This window comes from Sturnira hondurensis, unplaced genomic scaffold (genome assembly GCF_014824575.4).
Source record: "Sturnira hondurensis isolate 20B ecotype Veracruz unplaced genomic scaffold, ASM1482457v3 Scaffold0001872, whole genome shotgun sequence".
In the NCBI taxonomy this organism is placed as follows: domain Eukaryota; kingdom Metazoa; phylum Chordata; class Mammalia; order Chiroptera; family Phyllostomidae; genus Sturnira; species Sturnira hondurensis.
The window spans coordinates 33,405,854-33,428,636 of NW_028074503.1; the positions used below are offsets into that span (position 1 = coordinate 33,405,854).

General features: G+C 43.5%; 1 protein-coding gene across 1 annotated transcript; it reads left to right on the top strand.

Annotated features, from left to right (window-relative positions):
• Positions 1-580: 580 nt before the first annotated feature.
• On the top strand, positions 581-15,600 carry LOC118979421 (serpin B13-like). The gene is made up of 8 exons (XM_037035474.1): positions 581-615; positions 2,131-2,363; positions 2,898-2,954; positions 10,973-11,101; positions 11,487-11,604; positions 12,981-13,123; positions 13,329-13,484; positions 15,128-15,600. Exons 2-8 carry the CDS (start codon positions 2,199-2,201, stop codon positions 15,530-15,532), a joined length of 1,173 nt encoding a protein of 390 aa, XP_036891369.1. The 5' UTR covers positions 581-615; positions 2,131-2,198; the 3' UTR covers positions 15,533-15,600.
• Positions 15,601-22,783: the final 7,183 nt, after the last annotated feature.

Here is a 22,783-nt window from a genome sequence, read left to right on the forward strand (position 1 = left end):
AACATCTATATAGATATGGAATTAGTACTACCCAGGTATAATGCATATCCTTATTTTATCCTCAAAAATTTGGGCAATAATTTTTTTTTATACACAGCAGAACATGATAACTTGGCCATTCTATTGCTGCCAGTGGTCCTGGATTGAGCTCCTGCTTTTAGTCTTATTTTGTGCTTTGGTTAATTTAGATTTCTTTATACTTGGATCCCCAAAGGAATTTCTGAGGGATTTGGAGAAGTTAGAAGTTGCAACTCTCTTCCCCTCTGTCTAATATGTATACTGTTTGATGCGTTATAATACGTGTACTCTGTCTAATGTGTATGATGGGTATACTACAGCTCCCCATACAATTGCCAACAACTTTGAGGGCATAACTTTCATGGCCACACATGAATGAAGGAGGAAATTGCATCCTTAATTTTGTTGTAAAACTTGCATGAGGGATTTGTGAGGGAAATCATCATTGAGAAACCACAGGTTGTTTCACTGGAAATGCAAAAATGATAATGACTAGGGAGAGGCAGGGAGCCAGAGATAAATTAAAGAACTCAATTACTCATTTTACACATGCTTCCTCGGGCCACACTCAGCTACCTCCGTCTGTCCAAGAGCCAGGTACGTGCTTTCTTCTGCTCTGACCGAAGACATTTTGTGTTTTGAGAATGCTTGTTTGAAAGAAGAACTTCTATCGGGCATGACTTTCCTTGGGGGTGGTTTCATTTAATTCAGTGTCTACACTGACATGGTATTGGATCATCTTCATGTTGTTTGACAGTGAGTTGATTCATTGTATTTCTGAGTTAACCTGCAAGGAATCCATGCCAGGAAACCCAGGGGAAAATGGAAGTTTTAACAGCAGCTGTCAGATGCCTTAGTGGGGGCGGGCCCTTGATTGAAAAGATCCCCTAAAGTATGTAGGCTGTCAAAAATGTATTCTGCCTTCACCTCATTCTTGTTTTAAAACTGTTTCTTAAAGACTTTATCAACTAATTATAACATATCTATTTAGAGGTGAAGAAAATAGAAAATATATTTTGTTTATTTTCGGTAAATATGAATTGTTCTTAAATTTCGTTTTTGATGAGATAACAAAAGTAAGGTGAACTCCCTGTGCAAGCTTGAAATAACATAGATAGTCATTTAAAAAAAAGAAGCCCTTTCACTCTACTTACTAGTCTGTGGCTGCAGATGCATCACCGTCTTTTAGGAAAAGCAAGCCCAGGGGCAAGTGTTCACGTGGTCGGGGTGGGGTTGGGATCGCCGAGGAGGAATTTACCCAGCCGCCGTCTGCATTTTGAGTCCATTGCAAGTCTCAGAGCAGCAGACACTCTTGGCTGCGTCCTCCGCCTTCCCCTTGCCCGGCAGCAGGACCTGCACCTGGACAAGCCGAAGGCGGAGGACAAGCCCTGTGCCTGCCCGGGGAGCGTGCCTCAGGGAGGGGGCGGCGGGCAGGCAGGGGCAGGCAGGTTCTGAGAGCAAACAAGAGAAGAAAACCATATAAGGCAGTGACCTTGCCCCTCGGGGACAAGAGAGCTGAGAAGCGCTGGATGGTACCAGGCTGATGCTTGGCTCTGGCCAAGTGATGGTCATGTGAAGGCCGAGTGAAGCGGGGAGAAGCAGGCTGTGGGACCTTTCACCCAGAGGGTGGAAACCCCTCTTTTTTTGTTTTTCAAGAAAACACTCTACTGAGGTATAATTGACACGTACAAAGCTTACCTATTTAATGTACACAATTGAGTTTGGAGGTAGGTGTGCACCCTTGAAATCACTCGTGACCAATGCCGTTAACACATCCAGTACCTCCCAAATGGTTCGTGGTCGCTCTCGTGGTCAACAGAGGTGTCGTCTGAAATACTCTCTGAGAATTCTGCAGCTCAAATCCAGGCCTAGGTCAATGTCTGAACTTGATTCGTTTGCTGAAATAGTCTGAGACCCCTCTTTTGTGGACCAGTGCAGGAAGAGCAGGGGAAGGAGGAAAGGTCCCCTGGACCTAAAGCAACTCAGACAAGCGAAGAGTGCTCATTTGTTTTCTTCCTTTCCTTCTTTTCTTCTTTCCTTCTTTCCTCCCCTCTTTCCTTCTCTCTCTCTCTCTCTCTCCCCCCGCCCCCCCATGGTATCCTTCAATTACAGTTCACATTCAGTATTATTTCGTATGAGTTTTGATTGTCGCTGCTGTTTGGGATCTCGCTGGAATCGTCATGGAGTCACTAGGCACAGTGACCGCTCGGTTTGGGCTCCATCTTTTCAAAGAGCTGAACAAACTAAACAAGGGCAACGTCTTCTTCTCCCCGGTGAGCATCTCCACCGCCATCGGCATGCTCCTCCTGGGGGCCCGCGGGGCCACTGCCGCCCAGCTGCGGAAGGTGAGTAGGGTGGGCTGCCCAACTTTTTAAACACGGTCTCTTTTCTCGGGTGAGCCTTCTCGAGTTTACTCGAAAGCATGCTCCTCTCGGCCCGTGGGCCAGGAGAGGAAGGACGTGTGTGGACGTGGAGCAGTTTCAGGTCTATGGGTAAAGTCCTCTTCCCTCTGCACATTCCACCATGCTGTCTGCTCCCTGGTGCCCGAGATTCCTTTGGGTGAGGGCTGGGTGTGTGGCCCTGTCCAAAGCCATCAACCTCATAATTAAAGACAGAGCGTGAAGAACCATACCTACTGGGACAAGTTGCATAATCCCTAGGAGGGTATAAATGACACATCAAAGGTGAATATACGCACGGCCAAGCCAACGAGGCTCCTCTGAAGACAGCCAAAGCTTTTCATGATTTTGTAAGGAGACAGATGTGACCTGTGTGCCCCTGAGGTGTCTTTAGCAAAAGTCCACTTCCCCCAGACTGATACTGTGTGAGGTTTTCTCTGCTCTGACTGCCCCTACCATGATATTTTCTGTCCCTTCCAGGTTCTTTTCTCTGAACAAGACACAGAAAGCTCGAGAATCAAAGCTGAAGAACAAGAGGTGGGAGACATGTCTGGTTACCCTCACTAAGGTTGCTTTGTAGATGTGGGCTCCCTGGGGAAATGTGTGGGAGAGGTAATACTTGATTTTAAGCAGTAATGATCACACCAGTGACATAATGTTACTAGGGTTGTGCAATGATAATAAATCCTGAGTACTAAAAAGAGACCTTAACTTCAATTCATGCTAACCACTGTGATGGATGCTGGAAAGGCTAACAGACTGAAAAGTCCCTACAGCAGAGTAGATGGGTTTGGAGGTAAACAGATTAGGGGTTCGAATCCTGGCCCAGTGAGTTAACAGCTGTGCTGCTTTGGGCAAGTTATTCATCTTCTTTGGGCCTTTGGAAAGTGTTCAGCAAAGTGTCTGCAACACCCTGGTGACTTGCCTAGTGGTGGTGGTGGTAATAGTAGCCGGTACTGTTACTACATTGTAATTTTATTTTAAGACTCTCACCCCTGCTCTGAAGTTTTTTTTTTTTTTTTAAGATTTTATTTATTTATTTATCTTTAGAGAGGGAGAGAAACATCAATGTATGGTTGCCTTTCGTGCGTCCCCTGCTGGGAGTTAGCCTGCAAGGAACCAGCCTGCAACCCAGGCATGTGCCCTGACTGGGAATCGAACCGCGATCGTCTGGTTCGCAGGCCCGCGCTCAATCCACTGAGCTACGCCAGCCAGGGCCTGAAGTTTTATTTTTATTTATTAAATATTAGCACAGGACTAATAACTGCCTGGGGCCTCTTTCAGCTCTGGGGCTGAAACATTTGTCACTCGAAGGACAGAGTGCACACGCATGGGAGGGAGGTTAAGTTCATAGATCGGGGCTGGCATTTGGAGGTGGCCAGAGCTCTCAGGAAGGGCACATCTGTCCTGACCATTGTCACAGCCCAGTCCCAGACCCTCACAAAGCCAGGCGTCAAGTCACCCGGCCCCACAGGCTGTTCATCCCACCATCCCCCACGGCCAGGTTCTCTGGGGTCTTCAGGTGTGCACATGGAAAGTCAGGCTTCCTTCCAGGTTTTATCAGCAGAGTTGGGTTGGATAGGGCTTCGCTGTCCACCAGTCAATAAGCATAGTTGTTTGAGAGCACTTTTTGTGAGAGAAAAAAGACTATAGATACTAGAAATTTTAAGATAGTATGTGTGGCTCACATTTATGGCTTTCGTTTCATTTCTGTGAGACAGTGCTGGTCTGTAGTATATATCTGAGAGGTAGGGTGTAAGCATTTTCCACTTTATCAAATATCACCCCAACATTTGCTGAAAGGATGATACCAACATCTCTTCCTCTCAGCAGTGGATAAAGACCCATTTCATACGGTTGTACAGGGAGAGTCCCACCAGCCTTACAATCCCCAGCCATCCATTTTCATCCATCCATCCATCTTTTTATAGTGATATATATATATATTTTTTCTGTATCTATTGATGATCAATGCTTTTTTTCCTTGTCAACAGAGTGAATTACATTAAGAGTTTCTAACATTAAGTCCATTTTGCATCTGTGGGATAATCAACTGGATCATGATTTAAAATATATATATATATATACTCACATTATTTAATTGGATCAGGTTATACTTTGTTTAGTGGTTTTTAAAAATTTATGTTTTAAACATGATCGGTCTGTGATATTGTGCTTTGTCCTGTCCTTTTCCTAGTTTTGTTATCAAGATGTCACTAGACCATGGTGGGAAATGCTTCTTTTTGTTTTATTCTCTGGAAGAGTTTGTATAAATTCAGAAACACACCTAATATTCTGCTCAGAATTTGGATGTAAAACTGCCTGGGCCTTGTGATTGATTGATAATTTCTGTTTCTATAATTGTGGCTACTTTAGATACGTCATGAGTAGAAACTCATACCATTTGTTATTGTGTGTGTGTGCGTGCGACTACCTTGTTTTGTTTACCATAACGTCATTGAGATTCATCTATGTTGACGCATGTAACAGCCTTTCCTTCTTTTCAAAGACTGTATAATATTCCTTGGTATGTATAGACCGCATTTGCTTTATCCATTCACTTGTTGGTACTCATTTGGGTTGCTTCCAGCCCTTGGCTGTTGTGAATGATACTACAATTAACGTAGACGTGCAAATATCCCTTTGAGATGTTGCTTTGAATTCTTTTGGATATGTTCCCAGAAATATGTTTGCTGGACCATATGCTAATTCTATTTTTAAATTTTGAGAAACCTCCATACTGTTTTCTATAACAGCCACATCATTTGAAATTCACACTAACACTGCACAAGGGTTCTAACTTCTCTGCATCCTCATTAAACACTTGTTATTCCTTGTTCTTCGACAGCTGCTATCCTAATGGGTGTGAGGTGATATCTCATTATGGTTTTGAGATTTGCATGCTTGTGATTAGTGATGTTGGGCACCTTTTTATATGCTGTTGGCTCTTCATGTGTTTTCTTTGGAGCATTGTTTATTCAAGTCCATTTTCCCCCCATTGGGTTATTTTTGTTGTTGTTGAGTTATAGAAGTTCCTTATATATTTTGGATGTTATCCCCTTATCACATTTATGATTTGCAAGTATTTTCTTTCATTATGCAGCTTGCCTTTTCACTGTGTTGACTGTATCCTTTGAAGAGCATATGTTTAATTTGATATAATCCCACTTGTCTATCTTTGCTATTGTTGCCTGTGCTTTTGATGTCATACTCAAGAAATCATTACCCAACCCAGTCTCCTAAAGTTTTCCCCTTGTCTTCTTCCAATAGTTTTATAGTTGTAGGTCTTATTCTAGGTCTTTAACCTATTCCGAGTATTTGTGTGTGTGTGTATGTGGTGTGAGGTAAAGGTACAACTTCATTGTTTTGCATGTGGGTATTAGATTTTCCAAGCACCTTTTGTTGAATAGATTGTTTTTTTCTCATTGTGTGGTCTTAGCACCCTTGTTGGAAATTACCTGGTCATTTAAGTAAGGGTTTATTTCTGGGCTATGTATTATTTCCATTGGTCCTTATAGCTCTCTTTATGCCAGTACCACATCATTGTGCTTATTAATGCTTTGTAGTATGTATTGAAATCAAGAAATGTGGGACCTCCAACTTTGTTCTTCATTTCCCAGATTGCTCTGGCTACTTGGGGTCCCTAGAGATTTCATATGAATTTTAGAATTTTTCCCCCTATTTCTTTAAAAAATGCCATTGGGATTTTGATAGGGATTGCACTGTGACTACACATCACTTCTGGTAGTATAAATATTTTAACTATATGACATCCTTGAATCATTAGTATGGGTTATCTTTCCATTTATTTACATCTTTAATTTTTTAAAGCAATTTTTTATAGTTTTCAGTGTACAAATCTTTCACCTCCTTAGTTAAGTTATGCATAGGTATTTTATCCTTTTTGAAACTTTAGTAAATGGGATTATTTTTCTCTTTGGATTGGTCATTGTTAATGTATAGAGCTGTACCTAATTTTGAATGTAGATTTTGTATTCTGCAACTTTGCTGAATTAATTTACTAGTAGTAACATATTTTTGGGAATATTTAAGGCTTTTTACATATAAGATCATGTCTTTTGTGAATAAATGTTATTTTACTTCTTTTATTTTTGATTTGCATCTCTTTTTAAAAATTATATTTAATTGATTATGATATTACAGTTGTTCTAACTTTTCCTCTACAACCCCCCTCCACCCAGAATCCCCCACTCCCTCAGGAAATCCCCCCACCATTGTTCATGTTCATGGGTTGTGTGCATAAGTTCTTTGGCTACTCCATTTCCTATACAATACTTTACATCCTCATGGCCATTATGCATCTATCTATTTGTACTTCTTAATGCCCTCACCTCTTCACCTATTCTGCCCCACCTGCCTCCCATCTGGCAATCATCAAAATGCTTTCTGTACCCATGGTTCTGCCTCTGTTCTTGTTTGCTTAGTGTGTGTTTTTAGATTCAATTGTTGATAGATTTGTATTTTTTGCCATTTTGTTATTCATAGTTTTGATTTTCTTTTTCTTAAATAAGTCCCTTTAACATTTCATATAATAATAATTTGGTGAGGATGAACTTCTTTGGTTTTTTTCTTGTCTGGGAAGCTCTTTATCTGCCCTTTGATTCTAAATGATAGCTTTACTGGGTAGAGCAGTCTTGGCTGTAGGTCCCTGCTTTCCATGACTTTGAATATTTTTTACCAATCCCCTCTAGTCTACAGTTTCTTTTCAGAAATCAGCTGAAAGTCTTATGGGAACTCCCCTCTAGGTAACTAACTTCTTTTCTTTGCTGCTTTCACAATTCTCTCTTTCTCCTTAAACTTTGGCATTTTAATTATGATATGTCTTGAAGTGGGCCTCTTTGCATCCATCTTGTTTGGGACTCTGTGTTTCCTGGTCTTGCATGTTTATTTCCTTCACCAAGTTAGGTAAGTTTCCTTTCATTGTTTTTTTCAAATAGATTTCCAATTTCTTGCTCTTTTTCTTTTCCTTCTGGCACCTCTATCATGTGAATGTTGGACCTCTGGAAGTTGTCCCAAAGGCTGCTTATACTATCCTCATTTTTTTGGATTCTTTTTCCTTCTTGTTGTTCCTATTGGTTGTTTTTTTGTTTCCTTGTGTTCCAAATAATTGATTTGGTTCCCAGCTTCATCCACTCTACTGTTGTAAGTGAATTCTTTGTTTCTGACTAGATCTTTTTTGTGCAGCTGAGGTTCTCTCTAAGTTCTTTGAACATCCTTATAACCAGCGTTTTGAACTCTGCATTTGATAGATTGCTTATCTCCACTTCATTTAGCTCTTTTTCTGGAGCTTTAATCTGTTCTTTCACTTGGGACATGTTTCTTTATCTTCTTGTTTTGGCAGTCTCCCTGTGCTTGTTTTTATATATTAGGTAGAGCTGCTTTGACTCTGTGTTTTGGTAGTGTGCCCTAATGTAGGGTCCAGTGACATAACCTCCCCTATCACCCAAGCTGGGTACTCAAGGTGCACCCTTCATGTGGGATGAGTACACCCTCCTCTTGTAGATGAGCCTTGGTTACTGTTGGCAGATCAATGGGAGGAATTTACCCAGGCCAGTCAGCTGCAAGGACTAGCTGTGACCACTGACCACCAACCTCTGTCCTCTGTGGAGGATCAGCTATAGAGGGACAGGGTGGTGGTGCTCCGATGTGGTCTGTGCCAGTCCAGTGGGTGTGCTGGCCCTGGGGTTTCCCAGGTGGTGCAGGCCACGATCAGCCCCCATCTATGTTTTTCCCAGGGTCAGCTTGCCTGAGCTATAAAGCAATTTGAGATGGCTGCTACCTGTGCTGGGCTTGGAGGTTCCTAGGCAAAGGCAAGCTGTGAATCAAGGCTGGCTGCTGCTAGTGCTGGGCCTGGTACTCACTGAGGCCAGCTGTTGCTTGTTTGGTAGGATTTAGGAAGTTGTGAAACAAGCACCAGGACCAGCCATTCACATAGGAAAGCAGCTTGGGTGGGCTCGTAAGTTGGATGAGGCAGAGCCTCTGGGGATCTCCAAGACCAGTCAAACAGTGTTAGCCAGGTTGATGGAGTCTCAGAAATGGCACCAGCTTGATGTCTCTGTGAGGGGAGGGCTTAGAAAAGAGACAATGGCCTCTGCTCACCTTGATGCCAGACACTTCAGTGTCTCCCTGTGTACCACTGCTGCCTTTCAAGCTGCTACCCTAGTGATGGAGCTTAGAGGGAGTGAGTCTGAGTAGGTGAGTCTTTGCGGGTCCTTTACGAGGAACTGCTCAGAGTTCCAGTATTTTCTTCTACTGACCCAAATCCCTGCTGGTTTTTGCACCCAGAAGTTTTGGGTACTTACCTTCCTGGCGCTGGAATTGTGGGATGGGGGGCCTGATGTATGGCTGGTACTCTTTGCTCCCGAGATATCCCTCCTGAATTTTTACCCACCACATGTAGGTGAGGGACCAGCCCGTTCTGCATCTGGATGGATGTGGTTTCTTTAATTCAATAGTTGTCAGACTTCCATTCAACTCATTTCTGATGGTTCTGACTGATGGTTGTTCCACACTTCAGTTGTAATTTTGATGTGGTTGTACGAAGAGATGAGCTATATCTTCCTATGCTGCCATCTTGACTGCCTTTCTCTTATTTTATTTTCTTCTCTAGTTTCTATGGGCAGGACTTCCAGTATTAGGCTGAATATGTCAAACAGCAGTGGTGAGAGTCAACATCTTTGCCTGATCTTAGAAGAAAAGCTCTCCTTTCACCATTGAGTGTGATATTGTCTGCGGGCTTTACATACGTGGCTTTCACTATGTTGAGGTTGATTTCTTCTATTTCTAGTTTGTTAGGCGCTTTCATCAGGAAAGGGCGTTGAATTTTGTCAACAGCTTTTTCTACATCAGTTGAGATGATCGTGTGGGTTTTGTTTTTTAATGTTATTGTGTTGTATTACACTGGTTGAGTTCCATAAGTTAAACCATCTTTGCATTTCAGTTGAAAACCAACCTCCTTGGTTATGATGTATAATCCTCTTAATGTGCTGTTGAATTTGATTTGCTAGTATTTTTTTGAGGATTTTCAAATCAGTATCCATTGAGTATTGGTACCTAGTTTTGTCCTCTTATGTCTTTGTCTGGTTTTGGTGTTATGGTTATGCTGGTCACATGGAATAAGTTTTGCTGTGCTCCCTCTTCTTCAAGTCTTTGGAAGACTTTAAATATTTCATAAAATTCTCCAATGAAGCTATCTAGTTCTGGGCTTTTCTTTATTAGAAGTTTTTGATTATGGATTCAGTCTTTGTACTAGTTATATCTGTTCACTTTCCTCCATCATTCAGTCGTGGTCAGTTGTATATTTCTAGAAACTTGAGATGTACACTTAGGTTGTTGATCTAACTTGTTCCTTTGATCAAGTCATGTTTCCTCATTTCTTTGGCACTTCGGCATTTGGAAACTCAGCCATACAGGGAAACCTTCTTAGAATCAGTCTGACTAGAGATTTTGGAGATGTCTGTTTTTAAAAAAAGTTTTAAACTTTATTGCATTTCAAATCACCATTATATAACTTAATTCCGGCCTCGATGTCCAGTTTTGGAATGAGGAGCTGCAAGCAATTAGGGTTTGTCCACATATAGGGGAATGAGCCAACTAGGGACTTTATAGTAAAACTCAGTTGCCACTGTTAGAGAAACCCATTCAGAGCCGAACTGGTCCTTGGTTGTCAGCAGTCGCTACTTTTTAACCAGGAGAAATACCAGCAACAGGGTAGAAAATCTGGAGAGTGGATTGCAGGGCTGACCAACTCAGAGGCTGGAAACCTGGATGGTAGCTCAGTCCACATAGAGGATCTAGGGGAAAAACGGCGGGCTGGAAAAGTCTAGAGGCAGAATGGTTATTTTACTCCTTAACCCCCCTTTTCCCAAACCTCTTGGATGCTTTCCTGAAACCAGGGGGAGATGTCTTAAGCCTTTTCTGGGGATGCGTTTTCTTTGGGCTCCTGGGGGTGTAACCTAATTGAAGAAGTTTGTGGTTTCTACTCGGGATCGCCCGCCTGGTGTCTGTCTGTGGTACTGCAGATTCTGGAGTCACTTTTTAAAAAATGTATATATTTTTATCATACTGATTATACTTTTACAGTCACTTTTGCCCCAGTAACTTTTTAAAAATCCACTGTCTCGAACAGATACTGCTAAACTCAAATTGGATAAAAGCCATCTAAGGAATCATTTGTTTTTCTCAGGTGCTTAGTATTGTGAGAAGCTAAAAGGAAGCATATGAAATGTTTAGGGGCCAATTCCATGGGAAACAAAAAAAATGCAACCCGGACTAGAAGACCAGATCTGTGTTGGGGAGCGGAGGAGCAGGCTCCTATGTGGAGCTGGGATTGCTTGTGACTCACCTTATCATCTGATTTGCGTCAGAGCCACCTCACCTCAGGGGCCGCACCAAGCTCACTGGTCATCCTCAAGGCTGCACAAGCTGAGGGAGAGAGCCAGCAGCTATGTCCTCTTGAGGGAGAATTTAGGCTTGCTTTTGCTGAGTTTTGAACTCACAACTCAACTCATTGAGGTTTTGTTTTGATTTTGAAGATTGAGAAGACAGAAGAGATACACCACCAATTCCAAATGTTTCTGAGTGAACTAAGCAAACTCACTAATAATCATGAACTGAAAATAGCCAACAGGTTGTTTGGAGAAAAGACATACCTTTTCCTTCAAGTAAGTTTTGCTGTGTCCACCACCTCGGTGAGGTATCTGTGAGTGGCTGATGGCCCTGATGGGACTGTGGGGCCTGGAACCATGTGGCCTGTGTGGACTGCCTGGCTTGGCCTGGATCCCTTGGTGTCCCCACTGCCTGTTTTTCAGACATCCAGGCCCTTTGAGAGCTCCTTTTTAATCTTAGAAGTTGAATTCTGATTTTTGCTTTAATCCGACTGTACCTGCCTCAACATGTGCATGGAAACACTCAAAATTTGCCCTCATCCTCAAAATCCCTTCTTACCATGTTAGTGATCTTGATGTACTGCTAAACTTACTTCGACATGTTGGCAATGGATAAATTGAAATTCAACCTCTTTCTATTCCTTCCCTGTTTCTCCTAAAGAAATACTTAGATTATGTTGAAAAATATTACCATGCTTCTCTGGAACCTGTTGATTTTATAAATGCAGCAGATGAAAGTCGAAAGAAGATTAATTCCTGGGTTGAAAGCCAAACACATGGTAGAGTATGGATGGGTCGTTCATCATAAAAATGCTTCTTGAGCGCCCACTGTGAGTGAAGCCCTCTGCTTGGCGCTGCATGGGGTATTGGGCGGGGCGGGGGGGGGATGAGCTCTGGGAGGGGACTTGGTAGGGGGTTTTCAGGGTTGAAAAGGCAGCCTGGGCATGAGGAGTGGGAGAAGGCACTGCAAATAGTGGAGAGAACTGGAGAGGGGGTCCTAGAACGTGGAAACACTTGGTGGAGAATTATTAACTGGGGTTGTGGATCACAATATCTTGAGGCCCCTAAAACTGGGCTCACAACTAACTGTCTTGGATTCGCACCCTTTTCTTTATATCAGGCACTTTCTTTCTGAGTCTGGGTCCTTGAGTGGGAATGTCATAGAGGGTTTCCTTTATCAAGTGAGGAACACTCAGCTCTCCCATCAAGGCCTACTTTTGTTACCTACAGCTGGGGCTGCCTGGGGCTCATCTCTGTGTGAGCAGCATGTGGGATGGATAAATTTTCAGCCCCATCCACAGCAGAGAACTTCACAAACCCTCCCTGCATCTTCCCCACCCCTCCCCTCTCCTCCCCAGTATGAGCCAAACACACAAGAGATACCAGAGAAGAAAGGTAATAAGCAAATATACTCTGGGGGAGGGTGATAGCTGATACTTCAGTGTTAGAGTTTTGGGTTACATTTTTTATTCTAGTTACCCAGATCTGTTATTTCAGAATGCATTTTTATGATAGTTAGTCCAAAGGAAATGCAATGGGAAAAAGGCAGGAAAAAAAGTGTCTATCAAAAAGCTAGTTTAAAGCAGTGTTCTTTAGAATTTAGTGCGAGATGGGCTGAGCCCAGAGACTAAAAATGAGCTCCTTCTCCGATAAAATAAGAATCTGGAAATCTCAGGCGGTAACTCTGTGAAGTGGGTAAGGATAATAAGCGCTAACCTTTGCTAAGTGCTTATTGGGAGGCGGATAGCAATCTACGTGCTTGCTGTTCACGTATAAGATCACTTACTCCTTTCGACAACCCTATGGGCAAGTTTCATTCCTGTTCCACAGATGTGGAAACTGAGGCACTGAGAGCTTAAATAACTTGCCCAAGGTCCCTCAGCTGATTAGACGTGAAACTGGACCCTCACAGAGGCTGTTTGATCCCAGAGCCTGAGCTCTTGACCCTTCACTCCCCAAGCCATCCCATGGGATATGCAGGCAGTGGGCAGTGAGGACATTCCATCCCGTGAAGCCTTTGTGGGTGGGGCCTGCCAGTGCTGAGCTGGCTGAGGCTTTGGTGACCAGTGAAGGCCACCCACATTGTGTCTACCATGCATATCACGTGTAATTTCCAAGACGGGCCAACTTAGTGGTGGTGGTTGTTTGTTTGCAGAAAGAATCAAGGACCTGTTTCCAGATGCTACTCTGAGCAGCTCCATCAAGCTGGTGCTGGTCAACACTGTGTATTTTAAAGGGCAATGGGACAGAGAGTTTAAGAAAGAACACACCAAGGAGGAGGAATTTTGGCTGGATAAGGTACAGTCCCTTATACCTGGGACATGCTTATGCGTGGAATGCAAATTCTCACCGCGGACTTCAGTCCCTGCCCAGGGCGGACAGCAGATGCTGAGTGGGAGGCTCTGAGCATTAGCAGGGTTTAGGTTGAGCGCATGGTTTTGGTGAGCACGCCTGGGCGTCTTAGGCCGCTTTTGATATTCAGCGCTCTGCTAACTTGTTGCAGGACACCAGTACACCGGTGCTGATGATGACCCAGCTTCATACCTTTAGCTTCACTTTCCTGGAGGACCTGCAGGCCAAGATGCTGGGCATTCCATACAAGAACAGTGAACTGAGCCTGTTCGTGCTGTTGCCCAATGATATCGACGGCCTGGAGAGGGTAAGGCCTCCTATTCTTGCTCCCATTTTTGGAGGCTCTGCATCTCAGAGCTTGTTCTGGGTGAGCCTGGACAGGGGGCTTCTGATTTGGAGCAGGTGTCTGGCAGTGCCCTGTGGAAACGTTTCCGACGCTGTGCAGGATGTCTATTGAGGAGCCGTAAATGATGTCAGGTTTATGGGGGATGACCAGCACTAGGATATTTGGGAATGAACTAAAATGAACATTTCAGGTCATGTGGGGATAGGAAAGATTGCCCTGCATTCTGAGAAATGGTTGATTATCTAGGCACCATTTTTCCCAGAAAAAAAAATCACATGTGCACATATCCAGCAAATTCTGCCTGCTATTCAGACCTTCTGAAAGCTTTTAGACCTTCAATTTAAAAAAGTTTTAGGTTTATGGCAAAATTGAGAAGATGCAGAGATTTCCCATTCACCCTGTGCCCCACACAACATACCCCCCCACACAATCAACATCATTTATCAGAAAAGAATAGTATGTACATATTTAAAACCCAGATGACCCTACATCCACCCACAGTAATCAAACAAAGTCCATAGGACCCTTAATCTTGCACCCCTTGATTTAATTCTACCCACTTTTCTGTTAAAGCATTTAGGAGCCTTATGTCCTTTGAAGCTAATTAACGTCCTAGAACCTCGATATTTTCCCATCTATGAAATGGGCTTCACGGTTTTAGTGTGTAGTGGCATTATAATGACTAGTCACCATACTCTGTCTCTATAACACACAGACAGTACCACTATTATAATAATATAGCACCTATGATGTATGTTGTTATAATACCGGATGCTGTTCTGTTGCTATAACACGTAGCTGATAGCCTTCATTGTACATCAGAAAATACTGGAGGACAGCGAACTGGCAGTTTGTAGAAAAACTTAAAGAGTATTCCTCCCATGACTCAAAAACCCCAGTTGTGGGAATCATCCTAGGGAAATAATGCAGAAGAAAAACATGGCCTGTCTGAGCCAAATTAGTAATTTCTGCATTAAATATACTAGGACATGTAGTTTGAAATTCATCAAGATAAGTATTTTTATATCTACAGAATCTATCATCTATCACAATATGTGATACGTACTAGATGCTTGTAAACAAATGGGGTAATGTTGGGTAAAATTGATCAATTTGATGAAAATATCTATCAGTTTGAAGATATTTTGGAGAGATCTGCAGTGGTGTAAAAAGTTTACATTATAATAAGGAAAATAGATATTCACTGTGATTGCAACTAGGTAAATACGTATTTTTACATGTAAACATTATGATTTTATTGTCATACATTTATACAAGCATATTTTATTATCTTTAAAACTTATGTATAATATATTGCATACAAAGACATTGGGGAAATAGTAAACTGTAAAATAATATGTAGTAGAAGTTACATTTTTCATCTTTAAAAATTCTCAAAATGCTATTGACTTTTCATATATGCCCAGTTAATTTAAATAGAGAAATATAAAGCAAGTGCCTGCTATAGAAAGACAAGTCTAGTAAAATGAACTTTCTGCTTTTGTCACTAAAATTCATGATTTCTGACTGATGCAAATCTGTGTTACACTCTTTCAAACTTTTATTGGTCATCGTGCCATTCTCCCCCACCTTTTTCTTAACAGATTATAAACAAAATAAGTCCCGAGGAGTTGGAAGAGTGGACCAGGCCGGGGAAGATGAAGCAGAGGCCTGTGGATCTGCGCCTGCCCCGGTTTGAGCTGGAAGACAGTTACGACCTGCAGGCGCCGCTGGCCGCCTTGGGGATGGGGGATGCCTTCAACGAGCACAGGGCAGACTATTCAGGAATGTCCTCCCGCTCAGGGCTGAGCACCCAGAAGTTCCTGCACAGGTCCTTTGTGGTGGTGACGGAGGAAGGCACTGAGGCCACAGCAGCCACTGGGGTGAGCTACGGGGTCTCCTCAGGGCCCAGCTATGAAACTGTCCACTGCAATCATCCATTCCTGTTCCTCATCAGACACAGAGAGTCCGACAGCGTCCTCTTCTTCGGCCGATTTTCCTCTCCTTAGGCTCGTCGTTGGCTTGGCAGGAAACCAGCGTGGGAGTATTAGTACGACTATAAAAAAAGCCCAAGCTTTAACAAAAAAAGTTTTGCTTTTCTAGCTTGCATTCCAACATTATCATCAAAATGGACGACTTCATATTTGCACTGGGTGTGTGTGTGTGTGTGTTTATAATTTTCTTTCTAAGTGAAGCGTCCTTTTGTTTGTGTTATGTGTAAAATGAGTTAAATCAAGGCTCATTGTATTATGCTGTTGACTTCTTCTGAAAGGAAATTAATGACTTGTAGTTTTATGCACTAATGAAAGAAATAGCCTTGTCAGTAAAGGCTATGGAATAGTGATTTTGGGAGTCCCTCCAATTTTAATGTTTTGGCCAAAGATAATACGCAAGTAAAATAAAAAAATAATTTACTCAATTCGTGTGTTATTTTTGTTTTGCAGCAAATGGTATAGCAAACTGCACATAGGAAAGAGAATTTAGAAACACATTGGCAAAATGTAAATTAAAACTCAAAAGCCAGAATAAAGTGAAGCAATATAACAGGCAGAGAGGATGCCCATGTCTCTACCCCCTATTCTGACGGAGCGTATTATTAATTATCCATTGTATAAGCATCTTGACAATGTGAAATCAGTGTGATCATAAAATAAGATGCACTTACTTTAATCCTAGAACTTGATGAGTTTAAATTTTTTTTAAAATATTGATTCCAGAGAGAGGAGAAGGGAGGGAGAAAAGGAGGGAGGAAAACGTAGACCTGAGAATAAGTTTCCTTCCACACACGCCCTGACTGGGGATCGGGCCGCACCCCGGGCCGTGCCCTGACTGGGAGCGGAATCTTTGATGTTTTGGTTTGTGGGATGATGCCCAAGCAACTGAGCCACACAGGCTGGGGTGAACTTGATGAGGTTTGATAAATGTGTACATATGTGCAAACGCCACCACACCCAACACACAGAACATTTTCATCATCCTCCAGGGTGCCCTTGCTCTGTTCCCTGTCAACCACCCCACACAGCCCCAGCTCATACAACCAGTGACCTGCCTTCAATGACTACAGGATAGATCTGTCATTTGCAGGGTTGCATTCAAATGCATTTATATCCTATGTCCTCTTTTGTGTCTAGCTTCTTTGGCTGAGCACTGAGATCGTCAGTGTTGGGATATCAGTAGTTCGATACTTCCTATTGACAGACAGACAGTATTCCATTGAATGGATAAACCATATTTTGTTTGTCTATTTACTCATTGATGGGCATTGATGTTGCTTCCAGTGTTTGGCTACTACGCATAATGCTATGATGCATATGTGTGTGTGTACATCTTTGTGTAGACACGTGCTTTCATTTGTCTTGGGTAGGCACCCAGGAGTGAAGTTGCTGGGTCCTATGATACGGTGAAATTTATGCGGCGCTGCCAAACTGTTCTCCAACGTGGTTGTGCCATGTTCTACTCTCAAGAGCAACCGGGAGCATTCCAGTTGCTCGGCATCCTCACCAGTGGCTGGCGTGGCTGGCGTTCGGCATCCCACCCATTCTAGTGGGGGTGAAGGTGCCCTCCATTGTGGCTTTGATTTGTGCGTTTGCGTTATGACTGGTGGTGTTGAGAGTGTTCTCATGTGTGTGCATACCTTCTTTTTTGAAGTGTCTATTCACTACTTTTGCCCATTTTTATGAAATCGTTTTCTTATTATTGAATTGTAATTGTTTTTGATGTATTCTGAATAAATGTTCTGTGTTAGCTTTATGAATTTAATTTTGGTGTCATTAAGCCATTTTAAATTTTAACAGAGTCCGATTTGTCCATGTGTTTCCTGTCTTATTTGAAAATTTTTCGCATATGTCAAGTTTGCTAAGCCTGTCTTCTCGAACACTTATGGCATTAATGTTGACATTTAGACCTATGACTAATTTTAAAAAAATATTGTTAAGTAAGGCTTGGGGCTCATTGTTTCTCATGTGGTCATTCAGTTGTTCCAGCAGGACTACTCTTCCCTCGATGAATTAACTGCCCTGGCGACTTCGTGGCAGGTGTCTGTGTGGGTCTGTCTCTGGACCCTCCGTTCCTCTACTGATCTCTATGGCAACGTCTTCTCATCCCTGAATATGGTCCTTCCTGAAATTTGATTTGTCTAATAATATAGCTGTTCAGGCTTTTGTATGACTAGTGTTGGCATGGTATGTCTTCTTCCATCCTCTCATTCTAACCTGAGTGTGTCCTTATACTTACAGTGAGTTTTTGTTTTTTTAATTAAAGTTATTGGGGTGACATTGGTTAATATGATGCTATAGATTTCAAGGATACCTTCTACAATATGTCATGTGTTTATTGCATTAAAAACCGATGTCCTATAGTGGGATGTTGTGGGCGTCCCGTGGAGATGGAGTGGATAGACTGATGGTACCACATATGCACCAAAGAAGGAGGAAGAGGTTGATTAGCTACATAATGAGGCTTTCTGGGGAGAGAATGGCAGGGCGCCTGGCCTCAGAGCTCCAGGAGGCTTTTATTGTGATTAGGGTTTGGGTTCGGCTGAAGGGCGTTCTTGTGTCTGGTCAAGACTTTTTTGCTTGGTTTGTACTTCCCCGTAGGTGCCAAGGGGGGGAGCTCAAGGGCTTCCTTACCAGCCAGCCCAATGTAGCTCTCTTGCTTTGGCTCCAAATTCCCTGAGTCTCAGGCTCCTGGGGGTTATATACACCACCGCTACCCATACTTGGCCTTCAGCACTTGTCTGGGGCCCTGTCTTCCTCCTATGTCCTGCTCCAGACAAGTGAGTGTTGCAGTCCTGTCTCTTCTTGGGAACAATCGCCTTTCCTTAGATTTCAGGCTGGGTGGTGGCCTTGCACCCACAGCTTTCTGATGGGCTTAAGAATTTGTGTGTTATTCAGATTTTTCTGTCTTTTTCCCCCTGTACAGGTGGAATTAACACTCCTTCCAGTTTTCTCCATCACAGCAGAAGCTGGAAGGCTCTGTGATCAGGTGACTCATGTCCTCTGCACTCCTGAGCTTCCCAGTGCTTGCCCGGAGTGCCCAAGCCCCAGGCCAATTATTTCCAGAGAAACTGTGCTATTTTCTGTATTCCTGTGAGAAGTGTGTTTTTGCCGAGACCCTCTGAAATCTGCGGCTGCAGAGCTCTCTCTGGCCAACCCTTATGCTTTTCCCCTTACTGGCTCCAGGGCCTTCTGGGCAGCCTCAGCTGTCGGGGAGTGACAAGCTTTTCTCTGCTCTCAAGGTCTCTCAGCGGGGCTCACCATCGAATAGACCTGAGACAGAGCGGGGAATAACCAAATTTAATCCATACACACGTGTGGGAACCCTGCATACACGGGAGGGTCAGGGAGCCCACACACAAGACAGGTTCGGGACAGGAAGGACCCACGGGGCTCTAAGACATCCTGAGCTAGGGATGCGGTACGGTGAGCTGGGGGCTTCAAAGGGTCCATGCAGGATGATACGAAGAGCATGTGCTTAGTAAGTAGAAAATTGTCCTGTCCTACGGACAGTAAGCCGAAAGAAGTTGTCTCTGACAATATCCCATGACGGACAAGGCCCCCAATTCAAATTCTCCCAGGCAACTGAGGGACGAAGGAAGTTTCTCCAGAGCCCACGGTTACAGCTGCCTGTAGCTGGTAACAGTCCACACGCCACAGAAGACATATTTGGGTGACTAGCTCTGAACCCCACACAGCCTTTATATGAATTATGAGACCATGAATTACACCTGCCTTCTAACTTTTATGGAAAAGGGAATTTACAGGGATATTTTTCTTCTTCTCTTTCTCCTTCTTCTCTTCCTTCCCTCCTCCTCCTTCTCATCTTCTTCTTGCTTATTAGTATTTGTGAAAGAGAAGAGAAACGATCCTGATACACAGAGCCATTCTCATGCCCAAAGCTGTCCTCCCAGAGAGCTCGCTTCTAACTCTGTTGTATCTGTTTTCTGTCTGCACCGCTCACTGTGGCTATCTTTGCATCCTCGGCATCTAGATCAAAGTCTGAGAATGCAAGTGTCCCCAACAAAACCTGACTAGTTTAAGGTTCCTGCACATCTTGTAGACAACATTCTAACCACCAGCTTATTGAGGGGACATAGAGCCAGCACGTAATGACAAGTGGCTGATGGGGAGTATGAAAGTGGGAACGTTCTAATGCCTATAATCAGTTAGACATGAACTCCAGTGCCATCAGGACTGGGCTTGTTTCTACCAGCCAAGGGCAAGTGCATCTGGGAATGGGTACCCCCGGGCCTGTGTGGTCAGTGTACTTGGAGGACAACAGATCAGTGTCTGAGGGGCAACGGGACAGGTGACATTAAATATCAAGCTTTGTGGGGAAGGAAGCAAAGTAAAGAGCCACGGGTGTGCAGCCGAGAGGTGCCTGTCCCAGCTCTGCTCTGACCTAACTGTGACCTCAAGAATGGCAGTTATTTTCTTTGGAATTTTGTTGTTTATTGCTTAATGAAGAAAATTGTATAAATGACCTCTAATATCACTTCTGACATTATATGGGTGACTACTCCTTGAAATGGTCCACTATCTTGTTATAATGGAAAATAATTAATCCAGACATACAGAGGGAATTGCGGTCAACTACTTTAGCAACAACATAAAAAATGAATTGCTGCCCATTTCCAAATGTTCCTTCTGTGTGGCAACTTTAGGGTTGGACAAACTGAATACAAATCTGGGCTCTGGAAATAGATACATGACCTTGGTTAGTTTCATCTTCCTAAGCTTCCGTTTCTTTGGTTTTATAAGAGTTCCTATTTTACTGAGCTGTTGTGAGGATAAATAGAATGTGTATTTATTAAAGACACTGGAGCAGTGTATGCATCTGATAAATGCTGGCTGCCATTTTCTTTGCCATTGCCATCATATTGCTGCCAAGGTCATCACCACTGTCATCGTCCCCAACAGCAGCAGTAGCATCCTCTAACAAAAACCAAATCGTGGCCACCCTGTCCTTAGCCACCATATTGGAATCTGAGCTGTTATTTCATCAGCTCTAAACTGTGAGTGGATTCCTGGTGGGAGAGGCATTGTCCTCACTGTTGGGTTGACATTTTCACACCAGTATTTGGATGTGAGTGTGCACAGTGTGTCTGTTGAGCCCATCAAGGGTGCTCAAAAGCTCTGACTCACTAAACGCACTCCGACTAATCCCTGGGTTTTGAAAATATTTACTTTTGATCCTACATTTGTTATGCCTTCTGCTTCTCCTAGCAAATTGTATCTCATTGCCACACCCAACAGCTTTCACTGCAAGAGGTGTGGGCAGAATAATTGCTTCTAAAATGAACATCCTTTCCATGCCTTCCTCTGGGGATCAGCAGAACATTCCAGGACCTCTGAGCTCTGGTCTGACTGCCTTATTTGTGCAGATGTATATTTGGAGGGTGCGGTTTAGGGGTGGCAAAGATGACTTTCCCAGTGCCACCATTGGTGTGATCCGGAACATGCTCTGCAGAACAAGACCAGTGCTGTGACAGGCTTCATCAGTCCCGGGATGTGGAGCCCAGAATCCTCCGCAGCAGCTGCCTTGGCATTGCCTTCAAGGTCACTGATGCGCAGCCCCTGAAATAAACACTACTGCAGGGCGGTGAACATGCAGACAACCTTCATTTGTCACGTGCAATTCAGACCAAGGTGAACTTTGGTGGAATCACCATTGAACTTAGGGTGTACTAAAAAAATGCAAGCTTTGCTTTTCTTAAAATTATTGTTAGGCATGAAATACCAGTGAAAACTTCCTTCTTAGAAGGGAAGGAAGTGCATTCTTCATCCCAAATGAAACGTGAATCATCTTAGGTGCTATTTTGGAGCATGAGTGTTCCTGGTTTCTATCTACTAGGGCCATCATTAGCAGGGAGGGAGACAACAAACACAGCCTCGGATGTTGAGGGTCCAGAAGACGAGGGCCTGGCCCTGGGTTTCTATGCCCTGGGACAGCCCCCCCTCTGGGAAGAGCACCCACAGCCCCTTGGGAATGCAGAAACTTTAGTGAATCCTGGTCTATGGGTCTGTTGCAAAATGTCTCCCTGAATTTCTGAGTTTTTTACCTGTATAAAATACACATTTTATCTTTTTGTTTTTCCCATGTACTTATTTATTTTTGATTTAATCTTTATTGTATTTTTTCCCATTACCATTTAGTCCTTTTATACCCCACTCCCCCCAGCAATGGTTTATGGCAGGGTGTCCAACTCATTTTCACCGGGGGCCACATCAGCCTTCAAAGGGCCGAATGTAATTTCAACTCCTTAATAGTTAAGGAGTAGTTGCATTTATACAGTCCTAAAATTATTTTAGCCCTTTGAAGGCAACCTCGAGGCTGATATGGTTCCTGGTGAAAATGAGTTGGACACCCCTGGTTTATGGGATCCTTATGTTTTGCGGAGTTCTAGTTTTCTGACTGCTCACCAGCTATTTTCTGACCAATGTTAGGTGCTTACATGCATATGTTATATTCATATTGCTACTACAGTTCCAGACTTCGAACTCCGTCTTGATCATCAACATTAGGGCATTTTTTCTGAACTCTGGCCTGCTTGTGTGCTGAATTTGGTTTCCCTAGCCTGGCCTTTGGGAGCCTTCCTTCCTTCCTTCCTTCCTCTCTATATCTACAACCTACTGCCTAATCCAGCATGGTACATATTAGGTGCAGAATAATTGTTTATTAAGTGGCCTATACTACACTACCCAGAGTGAGGCAGATGATGAAGCTCTTGGATTTTATGTCTGTTATAGTAGAAATAGAAATGAGCCCCTGTAGAAGGAATAAGAGGCTCCCGGGTGACTTAAATGGAGTGACTGAGCATTCAGTCCTTCGTCATAAAGTGGCTGACCCTGTGTGTGCTGTGGGTACAAGGCACGTGTGATTCTGACAGAGCCCCCTTCTGATGGAGTGATGAGATTATACAGGGAGGGTTTCTCCCAGAAAAGGGTAGTATCTTTTCATGTTGTGTCCTTTCATTGGTACCAGTGGTCCCCAACCTTTGTTGCACCACAGGCAGGCCAGTTTCGTGGAAGATGGGAGCTGGGCAGGGGAGCCAGACCTCAGGTGAGCTTCCCTAGCTTCACTGAGAAATGGCGGCGCTGGGCGGGGGCGGGGGGGGGAGAGGGGACCATCGATGTGGAGACAGCAGGTGGAGCTCAGGTGAGCTTGGCTCACAGGCAGGTTCCTAGCAGGCCAGGGACCTGCAACGGTCTGCAGCCAGGGGTTGGGGACCCTGATTCGCACGACGAGACAATTCGTGGGGC